Source organism: Triticum aestivum, chromosome 6B (genome assembly GCF_018294505.1).
Source record: "Triticum aestivum cultivar Chinese Spring chromosome 6B, IWGSC CS RefSeq v2.1, whole genome shotgun sequence".
Classification (NCBI taxonomy): domain Eukaryota; kingdom Viridiplantae; phylum Streptophyta; class Magnoliopsida; order Poales; family Poaceae; genus Triticum; species Triticum aestivum.
In genome coordinates this window covers 76,197,169-76,208,619 of record NC_057810.1, presented here as the reverse complement: position 1 = coordinate 76,208,619, position 11,451 = coordinate 76,197,169, and the positions used below count along the sequence as shown (strand labels likewise).

General features: G+C 45.8%; 1 protein-coding gene across 1 annotated transcript; it reads right to left on the bottom strand.

Annotated features, from left to right (window-relative positions):
- Positions 1 to 2,516: 2,516 nt before the first annotated feature.
- LOC123133546 (uncharacterized) lies at positions 2,517 to 3,963 on the bottom strand. Its single transcript, XM_044553018.1, has one exon. It carries the CDS (start codon positions 3,900 to 3,902, stop codon positions 2,799 to 2,801), a length of 1,104 nt encoding a protein of 367 aa, XP_044408953.1. The 5' UTR covers positions 3,903 to 3,963; the 3' UTR covers positions 2,517 to 2,798.
- Positions 3,964 to 11,451: the final 7,488 nt, after the last annotated feature.

Sequence of the window (11,451 nt, the reverse complement as noted above, 5' to 3'; positions counted from 1 at the left end):
CTTTACATATTTGCAACAACAAGAGCAAACAAAGTTTGTAAAAGTTTTTCTTTATCACTTTCAGTTTGTCAACTGAATTGTTTGAGGACAAGCAAAGGTTTAAGCTTGGGGGAGTTGATACGTCTCCAACGTATCTACTTTTCCAAACATTTTTGCCCTTGTTTTGGACTCTAACTTGCATGATTTGAATGGAACTAACCCGGTCTGACGCTGTTTTCAGCAGAATTGCCATTGTGTTATTTTTGTGCAGAAATAAAATTTCTCAGAATGACCTGAAAATTCACGGAGACACGTTTTGGAATATATAAAAAATACTGGCGAAAAGAATCAGCGTAAGGGGGCCCACACCCTGTCGACGAGGGTGCAGGGCGCCCCCCTTTTTGGGCACGCCCCCTGCCTCGTGGGCCCCCTGAGGCTCCATTGATGTCAACTCCAACTTTATATATTCACGTTCGGGGAGAAAAAAATCAGAGAGAAGGATTCATCGCGTTTTACGATACGGAGCCACCGCCAAACCCTAATCTTCATTGGGAGGGCTGATCTGGAGTCCGTTCGGGGCTCCGGAGAGGGGAATCTGTCGCCATCGTCATCATCAACCTTCCTCCATCACCAATTTCATGATGCTCACCGCAGTGCGTGAGTAATTCCATCGTAGGCTTGCTTGACGGTGATGGGTTGAATGACATTTACCATGTAATTGAGTTAGTTTTGTTAGGGTTTGATCCCTAGTATCCATTATGTTCTAGGATTGATGTTGCTATGACTTTGCTATGCTTAATGCTTGTCACTATGGCCCGAGTGCCATGATTTCAGATCTGAATCTATTATGTTTTCATGAATATATGTGAGTTCTCGATCCTACTTTGCAAGTCAATAGTCACCTATTATGTGTTATGATCGGGTAACCCCGAAGTGACAACAATCGGGACCACTCCCGGTGATGATCGTAGTTTGAGGAGTTCATATATTCACTAAGTGTTCATGCTTTGGTCCAGTACTCTATTAAAAGGAGGCCTTAATATCCCTTAGTTTCCAATAGGACCCCGCTGCCATGGGATGGTAGGACAAAAGATGTCATTTAAGTTCTTTTCCATAAGCACAGATGACTATATTCGGAATACATGCCTATATTACATTGATGAACTGGAGCTAGTTCTGTGTCACCCTATGTTATAACTGTTGCATGAGGAATCGCATCCGACATAATTATCCATCATTGATCCATTGCCTACGAGCTTTTCACATGTTGATCTTTGCTTAGTTACTTTTCCGTTGCCACTGTTACAATTACTACAAAAACTACTACTGTTACTTTTGCCACCGTAACCGTTATTTTCATACTACTTTGCTACTAAATACTTTACTGCAGATATTAAGTCTTTCAGGTGTGATTGAATTGACAACTCAACTGCTAATACTTGAGAATATTCTTTGGCTCCCCTTGTGTCGAATCAATAAATTTGGATTGAATACTCTACCCTCGAAAACTGTTGCGATCCCCTATACTTGTGGGTTATCACATAGTCATGAGACACAGTCAAATTCATCGGTTAAATGGTCTCCGCCGCCGCCCGGATCAGTCCTTATTAACGTCGACGCAGCTATCTTCTCAAACCTGCACAAACTAGGAATTGGCATCCTAAATCAGAACCACAAAGGCTAATGCTTGGTCACTTGCACCGAGCCACTTAAAGGGATGGTACAGCCAGAACTTGCTGAAAGGTGGGCGCTCCATCAAGCTGTGATTCTCGCCGTGATGAGGGACTGACCTCTGTCATTTTCGCTTCTGATTGCCTCTCCTTAGTACAACGAGTGAACTCTTTATCCATAGACAGGTCTGAAGTGGGTGTAGTAGTGTCAGATATTAAGCCTTTGGTTGCTTGTTTTTCTTCAGTTTCCTTCTGCCATGTCAAGCGGTCGTTGAATGTTGCTGCTCACATACTAGCTAGGTACTGTGAGTTTGCTAGTTCAAAAGTTGTGTACTATTCTACTCCAGAATGTATCAGTCAAACTCTATGTACTGATGTATACTAATTAGATGCAGCATTCTCAAAAAAGAAAAGGAAAGTGTCAAGTACTATTCACATTAATCATGCATACTGCAGAAAGAGTAATGCTACAGATACGGACATTTTAGTTGCAGAGGAGATTTACGGGCTGGTGTGGCGCCATCTCTATGGGTTAGTGGCAGAACCATAGCGAAAGTCAAGAGGAAAGGTTAGTGGAATTGGTGGAGGATTAGTCATAACCCTGTCTTTAACCACTTTCTCCGTATGTTTAGGATTATTGGCCTAACTTCATTTCGTTGACGGAGCAGGTTGTAGTTTTATAACAAATTTTCAGAATTTTTCATCGGTCAACATAGCCGAAAGTCAACACATCTATGAAGAAACGGTGCAATAAGATGGAAAATAAAGATATAAAATACGCTAAAGGGGATTGATTGTGCATGACAATTAAGCAATTAAGTTCAGGTGGGCGATCGCCCTCCGTTGCCTTTTCACACTACAGGAAAATTAAATGAAGTCGAGTACGAAACATACTTGGTGAAGGATCTTAGGAAGATGAGTACAGGTTACAAAAAAAAAAGTATTCCATTTACTCTAACTGTTATGCACAAATACATTGCACGAACTCTAACTGTGAAGTGCAAATGAGAAGATTGCCTTTTTTGTCAACTCTTGTGAGTGATCGATGAACAGACAGTTCAGTTCAGTGTGCTCTTCAAAGGCAGATGCTTCTGAAAATCAGAAGAAGTGGCAGCGAAAGTGAACAAACCGAGCAAGATGACCGGCCGGTCACCTGTGCTTCCATCGGTACCTAGAAGACGGGGAGTGGATAGCGCCGGTGCCGGTGCGGGTGCGACGACCCTGCTGCCTCTGCTTCTCGTGGCCGCCTATCGCCAGCGCCTTACCACGGCCATGGCGGCGACCGGTGGTACTCTTGCCCCCGTCGCCCTCCGTCTCCGTCATCATCTCTCCAAAGCAGGCGGCGGCATCCACCGGCAGCTCCTCAAATGAGTATCTTAACCATTTCAACTCATCGAGGATAGAAAACCGCCGTATGACGAGGATAGGAGTAGAACGATATAGAAGCCTATCTTCCCACCGTCGCGTGGCCCTCACAAACATCTGCTTCCAGCTCGTCTCCGGCAGGTCGTCGTGGGAATTGCTGTCGCCGCCGAGCGACCAGCACCACCACCACAGCCAGTTCAACCGTAGCGCCTTGTACCTGGGCATCCAGAGCTGGCGGTCCCGGTCGGGCTCGGACACCAAGCGCCTCAACTCGGTGCAGGTGCTCTCCACCCTCAGGAGATCCTTCCCGTCGGCAAGCCTCTCCAGGATCGCCGCCATGATGTCGCTCGGGAGGGACATGAAGGTGGGGGCTCGTCCCGGCACCACGCCGTGCACAAGGCATAGATCCGAGAAGATGCGCCGGCTGAACCCGTCGCTGACCGTCCTCCAGAGCGCGGCCGTCGGAGAGCCGTCGTTCCGCAGCAGCCTGCGCGCTGTGCCGTTCAGATGGCCCGAGAGGAGCGGCGCGACGGAGAGCGCGTCCAGGCACACCAAGTGCGGGCTGACCCGGACAGAGGAGATCTGCAGGTAGAAGATGACGTGCCGCCCGTTGGTGCACACCCTCAGCACGGCGGTGTCCATGTCGTGCCGGGGCAGCAGCTGCGGCGCGGTGTACTCCAGGGACAGGATCGAGGCCGTCGCGCCCACCTCTGTCGGAAGCCGGCAGGTAGAAGACAGATCCCGATCCCGGCGGTTGCGGCGAGGCACCATGAAACCCGCGTCGAGGAAGGCGGCGTGGACCATGATCACTAGGCGACCCAGGAGGCGCTCGGTGTTCCACCGGCGGGCGTCCACTACTCCGTGGAGGGGAGAGACCAGCGACGACATGGCTGGCTACGAGCGCGAAATGAGGCCCGGTGCTCCTTTGATTGTGTAAAGAGGGGTCTGGTCTGGTGAGTTTTCAATGGCGAAGCTAGCTGCTTTGACGAAGCCCTAAATGATATTTTTTGGAGCTTGCTTTTCTTGTACGGCAACCCCCTTTTCCTAGGTTCCTGTTGTCTTGTATGGTAGCATCGGTGGCTTTGTAAATGGATCATCCTTTGCAATTTCTAGCCGCCGTCCGATCCACACGAGGGGCCAACAGAGGCTGAAGAAGTCAAACCCTTAGGGGCAAAGCTAAGCAGCATACAACACATTTTCATTAGCTATGTTATTCTACATACAATTGTTTAGTTATCTAAGGATTCTAATTCATCACCAAAAATTAAAGAACAAAGCATGAAAATGTATTGAGGATAGATTTGAGAAGAAGCTTACCTGTTGGAAGGGCAAGATTATGTCCGATGGGGGTAGGCTGATACTTGTAAACTCAGTGCTTACAAATCTGCCTATGTTCATACTTTCTTTCTTCAAAATAACTGTAGCGGTACAGAAAAGATTGGACTTTTATATATAGATCGTTGTTTTTCTGACAGAGCAACGAGAATAAAACAAAATTTATAGTGGGATATTATGTGTAGGCAAAAGAACCAATGGGGTTTGGGTATTGAGAACTTGAAGATTAAAAACAAGTGTTTGATTAGTAAATGGCTATATCAATTATCCACTGAGAAGGAGGGAGTATGCATGCATTTATTGCGTAACAAGTATTTGCATTCTAAGACCTTATTTCAAGTAATGGCTCAGCCGAATGATTCACCCTTTTGGAAGGGTCTGATGAGGACTGAGGTTGCTTTCTTCAATAGAAGGAAGTTTATTATTGGTGACGGACTGAAAGTGCGTTATATCGACTAGAGGAGGGTGAATAGGCGATTTTTATGAATTCTTCACTGAGGAATTTGCTGGTGAGGAAATTCCTAAATGAAGAACTACTAGCAGCGGAATAAGTACTCAAATGTAAACATAACAGAACACAAGCATGGTCATCATAATGAAATGAAGACAAGCACAGAGTACAGAAAGCGTAAACACAGGATAACGTAGAGAGAAGACGGACAAACTGAAGAAATTAAACTGAGGAAATTTGAGAATGTCTTCAGTCAAAGTCTTCAAACAGAACAAGCACACAACAACAAAAATGAGGAAATGAAAGAGTTGGGGAAATAGAACCGGTAAGCTTGGTGCAGACAATGATTTGGTAGACCAGTTTCAACTGTTGTCTCGGTTGTACGTCTGGTTGGAGCGGCTGAGTATTTAAACTCGAGGACACACAGTCCCGGACACACAGTCCTCACCGTATTCTCCTTGAGCTAAGGTCACACAGACCTCGCCCAATCACTCGTGGTAAGTCTTCAGGTGACTTCCAAACCTTCACAGACTAGGTCACTTGGCGATCCACAATTCCTCTTGGATGCTGTAGACCATGACGCCTAACCGTCTGGAAGAAGCACAGTCTTCAAAAGTAACAAGCGTCGGGTCCACGTAGGATCAATCTCTTCAGTGATGCTCAATCACTTTGGGTTTGTAGGTGTTGGGTTTGGGTTTTCCTCACTTGAAGATTTTCGCTCAAAGTCCTCGGAGGATGGAATGCTCTCAAATGACAAGTGTCAGTTTCTCTAGGAGCAGCCAACCAGCTAGTGGTTGTAGGGACGGCTATTTATAGCCTAGGGAGCAACCTGACATGATAAGACATAAATGCCCTTCATTGATATGACCGTTAGGAGGGTAGATATTTTGGGACAGCTGGCGCGTAGCACAGCAACGGTCGAAATTTTGACTCTCAAATTCCTCAGGGCTATCATGTTCCTCATAGTGTAGGCAATCTGCACTGGCGAATTCCTAACTCCTCAGTCAGAACAAATTCTTCAGATATCAGAAGAAATTCGTCTCTGTCACTGAAGAATATGACTGAACTGTACGAGATTTCTAATGGCTTCACTCGAAGGGATTGGTAGGTGTAGGATTTTGAGTTGAGCATCACTTGAAATTTTTTTCTTAGTATTTCCTCGACCCCCTTTAACAGTACGGTGTTTCCTATGACTCAAGAAAGAGAAAATGAAACTATAAAAACAAAAGTCTTCACGCTTCATGTTCCTCGAATGATTACCAAGTCTTCAAGGTCACACCAATTTCTTCATTTCAAAGTCTTCAGAAAGTCTTTAGAAATCCAAAGTCTTCAGTCGAAGAACTTCATTTTTAGGGGTCAACTTTCTCTGTAAATATCAAACTCCTCATAGACTTATAGACCTGTGTACATTCACAAACGCATCAGTCCCTTAACCTATAAGTCTTCAATACACCAAAATCACTAAGGGGCACTAGGTGCACTTACAATCTCTCCCTTTTTGGTGATTGATGACAATATAGGTTAAGTTTTCAACAGGGATAAATATATGAAGTGTAAAAACTGATGTTGAGGAATTTGATTGCAAGATATAGAAGAACTCCCCGTGAAGATGTGCATAGTGAGGAATTTGCTTTTGAAGCAATGCACACTTGAAGAGTATAATCATGGAGATCTCCCCCTATATCTTGTAATTCATACACGCATTTGACATATAATATGAAGAATTTGAAATGCATGATGAAATATGGTGACTGATGTAATTCAGCATGCATGCATTAACATTAATGAGGAATAAGCATGCAGAAGAACTCAGCAAAAGTATCAGGCCACCATAGAGTTTAAGATTACAACTGATCCAGCAAAGTCATCAAAAAAAGAGAGTTGTAACTTAGAAAAAAACGCCCATATAAGAATGCCCATATAAGATAGACCCACTTGAAGACTAACTCAAATTTCTCCCCCTTTGTCATCGAATGACCAAAAGGGTCGAAAAATGAGGACTAACACCCCTGAAGAATATCATGATGATGGAGGAGCGCCAGCATTGTTGGGGTCTTGAGTCGTTGTAGGGCCTACCGCAGTGTCGTCCAAGTCTTCGAACTCGTCCGTGTCGCGCGATGAAGAATATGAACTGGCGACCAAGGAAGGAACCTTGACCTTCTTGAATTTCTTCGGTGGAGGAGCGGACCAGTCAAAATCTTCCTTGAAGCCCATTTGCTTCAGATCTTCTTCACCATAGAGATGTGACAGAATAGCCCAGGTGCGATCAAAAACTTCATGGAGGTAGTAATGGTTTCTCTTCACTGCATTATGTGTAGAAGTCATGTTGTGAAGAATAGAGCCAAACTGACGCTTAACCCATTTGTTGTTTCGATCCACCTTCTGGTAAAGACTTAGAAGCAGCTCATGGTCAGTCATCACACGAGGAGCAGTGGCTTGAGGATTTGGCTTGGATGCATTGGCAGCAGAATCATGAGTGGCAGAGTCATCATTGGTGGAATAAGATGCAGCTTTGCGGAACTGACCATCCAATGGACGAATACCCTCATCGATAACAGCTAGAGCCTTGCCCTTCTCATCAGCTGAGGAATATGTCTGCTTGAGGACTTCAATAGGGGGCAAGTAGCTGAGGTGATTCTGAAAGTCAGCTTTGTAGTTGAGTGAAGACCTTGTTCTGAGGAATCTCATGATCCACGGTGCGTAAGGCTTCAGCTCAAATGGGGAGAGTGCAACATTCGCTAGAGTCCTCATGAAGAAATCATGATAATTAATAGGAATGCCATGCATGATGTTGAATAGCATATTCTTCATCATCCCAACAATTTCTTCATTGGATGAGTCATGGCCTTTGATGGGACTCATAGTCTTCATCAGAATGTGATAGATGGTTCTTGGCACATACAACAATTCCTTCACAAGGAATTTGGTCCTTGGGGCTTGACCAGGCTTCAGAGGCTTCATGAGCACTTGTATGTAATGAGCAGTGAGTTCAGGCTCATCATACAGACAACGAGCACCGTCAGGTGGAGGACTGATGGGTAGGGCCTGAAGCAATTCAGAGGCTGGTGCCTTGTAGTGAGTGTTTTCGGTTATCCAGTCCAACACCCAAGAGTTGATGTCAGCAGCATCGCCTGTGATATGCAGTGTTGTGTAGAACTCAAGAATGAGCTCTTCATTCCAGTCAACTATGTCTGAGCAAAAGTTGAGCCAGCCTGCATCATGAAGCATACTGAGGACTTGGGAGAAGCAAGGCATTGATTCCATGTCCACGTGAGGAATATGCTCCTGGTCGAAGACTTTGTCCTTATTGAACAGCAGTGAAGAAGAGAAGTTGGCCTGGCTGGCAGTCCAGAAACGCTTCCTTCTAAGACGAGCATTGTCATAGGGGTTGAAGTCAGTGAAGAACACATACTCGCCGAAGAAATCATCAGCCTTGAATTTTTGTTTCTTTGAGAAGGGATCCTTTGGCTTGGGCTGAGGAGTGTCAATCAATTGCAGCACCACCTCAGGAATCACAATCTCAGGATCCGCAGACTGAGGAATTTCAGGCTCTTCTTCAGCTGCAGCCTGGGTCCTCAATTCTTCATTTACAATTTCTTCAGCACTAATGGCTAGAATTTCTTCATGAACAGACGGGGTTGCATGAGGTTCTTCAGATCCCATTTGTACTTCAGTAGCAGCTGGGGACTGAGGAATTTCTTGGAGTGGAGTGAACATTGGAGAGTTGGGGTGCTGACTTTCCCAAAAGTCATCATTTAGCATAGATGTGGTACAGCCAATGTCCACATCCTCATCTTCCATTTCTTCAATGCCGGCCTCTTCAGCAGTGAACTGAGGCACAGGCGAGGAGACGACTGGGGTTGAAGGGATTGCATCCACTTCAATTTCTTCATCCAACTGCTCTAACGAAGCAGCAGAAGGATTTTCTTCATCGGATTCGCTAGGAATCACATAATCTTCACCAAAAGGAACAAGGTCCTTTGATGGCATGAATGATACAGGAACGGCATCAATTGGGTTGTCAATTGAGCTAGTCAGAGGCCTCATCTTCTTCGGAGCTGGAGAATTTGATGAAGTTGATGACTTCCTTTTCTTCATAGTTGCACGCTCTGCAGCCTTGGTCTTCTTCGCATCTGATGCAGATGAAAGGATCGGAGTTGGTGTAGGCGCAGGAGGTGCAGAGGACTTTGGTTCAGTTTCTTCAGGCGCAACTGATGTAGTTGCCCTGACTGCTTCACTTTCTTCAGGCGCACCACTAGTGGATGCCCTGGTAATATCTTCAGTGGCTGGAATGGAGTCATCAGCCCTGGTACTCTCATTTTTTTTCAGCAGCCTGATTGTCATCAGCGGTACTGGCATGTTCTTCAGTGGGCTGAGCAGATGCTTCAGCCGGAGTGACTTCAATATGCATAGGAGGAGCAGCACTTGAAGTGAATGTCTTTGTCAGATTGACGAACCCGACCTTGGCGCCCTTCCAATCAGCATAGTACCGATTGAATTCATCACTCAGTTGCTTGATTTCAGCTTGCAAGGCAACGAGTTGATCAGGGGTAAGAGTGAGGACATTGTCCTTGAGGTAGCGTTGCTTCTTGTACTGCGCTTTCTTCAGTCTTCTGCCTTCTTCAAATTTCCACTTTTCTTCCTCAATGAAGGCAGTCAGAACATGACTTTGGCCAGGAGTCAGGTTCATCTCCTGCAAAGGCGTGTTAGGGTCCTTGTGCCATAGGTCAATGAAGTCGAGGATCAACTTTGGATCCAATAGCAGTGGCACATTGCTGCCTTTGGCTCTAGCGGCCCTGGCCTGCCTGTCTCTGATGATTTCGGCAAGTTCTTCACCATCAGCCTCATCGTCATCAAAGGGCACTTGGAAGGCGACCTGCTTCTTGTGAGGACTTGGTCGAAGGCCTCGTCCAGCAGTGGCCTTTGTCTTCAGCAGAGGGGGGCCAGCTGAGGAACTTCCAGATGCTCCTGAGGCAATTGAGATGCCTATGGTCCTTTGGCACGTGGCGAGATGCACGGGTGCAGAGGATTTGGTCGGAGCAGCTGAAGACTTTGTCGGAGGAGCTGAGGACTTTGAAGGAGGAGGAGCAGTTTGAGGAATTTGTCGTGAGGGCTTTGAAGAATCTGGCCTTGAGGGCATTGCTGAGGAACTTGGCCATGAGGGCATTGAGGGAGAAGCACTTGACTTATGAGCATGCTTCTTAGGCATCGCCTTCTTCGACTGACTAGCAGAGGCCTCAGCAGCGGTAGCAGTAGCAGCAGAGTCTGCATTGAATTTCCTCACTGCTTCCTTTGCTTGCTTGGCCAGTTTGGCCTGGCGCTTTGCCCATTCATCAGCATAGTCCTCACCGCGCTTGAGGCTGGTGGGATCTGCAACTTGGCCTGGTGCCAATGGAGGTCTTGAGCATGGAGGGTTGAGTGCAAATTTTTTCATATACTTGGGAGTAACATACTTGTACTCCCTCCATTCACGTGCCCATCTCCTCTCTATCCTTTGAATGCGCACCTTGCGCTGATTTTTATCCTCCTTGCCAAATTTGGCCTCATCAGGAGTGCAGTATCCAAAAATAAATGTCCTCAGGGATTTCGAAAGCAGTATTGACCTCAGGCCTCTTTCCACCCTTCTGTGGCTTCTTACCTTCAACCATTTTGTTCAGCTGAGGAATATGAACAACTGAAGTTTCTGAAGAGGTGTGCAATTTTTCTTTGAGGAACGCTGCAAATGAGTTAAGTTGATGAGAACCTAGTGATTCAGCAGCGGACATTTGTACCTGTGAACAGAGTATGGTTGTGAGGAATTTGGAGAGGTCATATGCGTTCTCAGAAGGTTTTTCAAAAAGAATAGGTTTCAGGAATTTGACTAGATGAGTCTTGAGGAATTTCACTAAGCGTTCTTTGTCTCAGGTTCCAGAGTTGTATAGATTGAAAATCCACACAATTGAGGAATCTTGAAGAAAATCATTGCTTAGATAAACGAATCAAGAGCAAATGACTGATACGTCTCCAACGTATCTATAATTTTTGATTGTTCCATGCTATTATATTACCCCTTTTGGATGTTTATGGGCATTATTTTACACATTTATATCATTTTTGGGACTAACCTACTAACCGTAGGCCCAACCCGTATTGCTGTTTTATTCCTATTTTAGTATTTCGAAGAAAAGGAATATCAAATGGAGTCCAAACGGAATGAAACCTTCGGGAGCATGATTTTTGGAACGAACATGATCCAGAGGACTTGGAGTGCAAGTCAAGAAGCAGCTGAAGCTTCCACGAGATAGGAGGGCGCCCCCAGTCTCGTGGGCCCCTCGGGCGTCCACCGACGTACTTCTTCCTCCTATATAAGCCTACGTACCCCGAAAACATCCAGGGAGCAAATGAAACACAATTTCCACCACCGTAACCTTCTGTATCCACGAGATCTCATCTCGGAGCCTTCGTCGGCACTCTGCCGGAGGGGGAATCGACCATGGAGGGATTCTACATCAACACCATAGCCCCTCCGATGAGTTGTGAGTAGTTTACCACAGACCTACGGGTCCATAGTTATTAGCTCGATGGCTTCTTCTCTCTTTTTGGATCTCAATACAATGTTCTCCTCCTCTCTCGTGGAGATCTATTCGATGTAAACTCTTTTTGCGGTGTGTT

Excerpts from the sequence above, each read along its gene's own strand:
- LOC123133546 (XM_044553018.1), bottom strand. The coding sequence starts at position 3,902 with ATGTCGTCGCTGGTCTCTCCCCTCCACGGAGTAGTGGACGCCCGCCGG.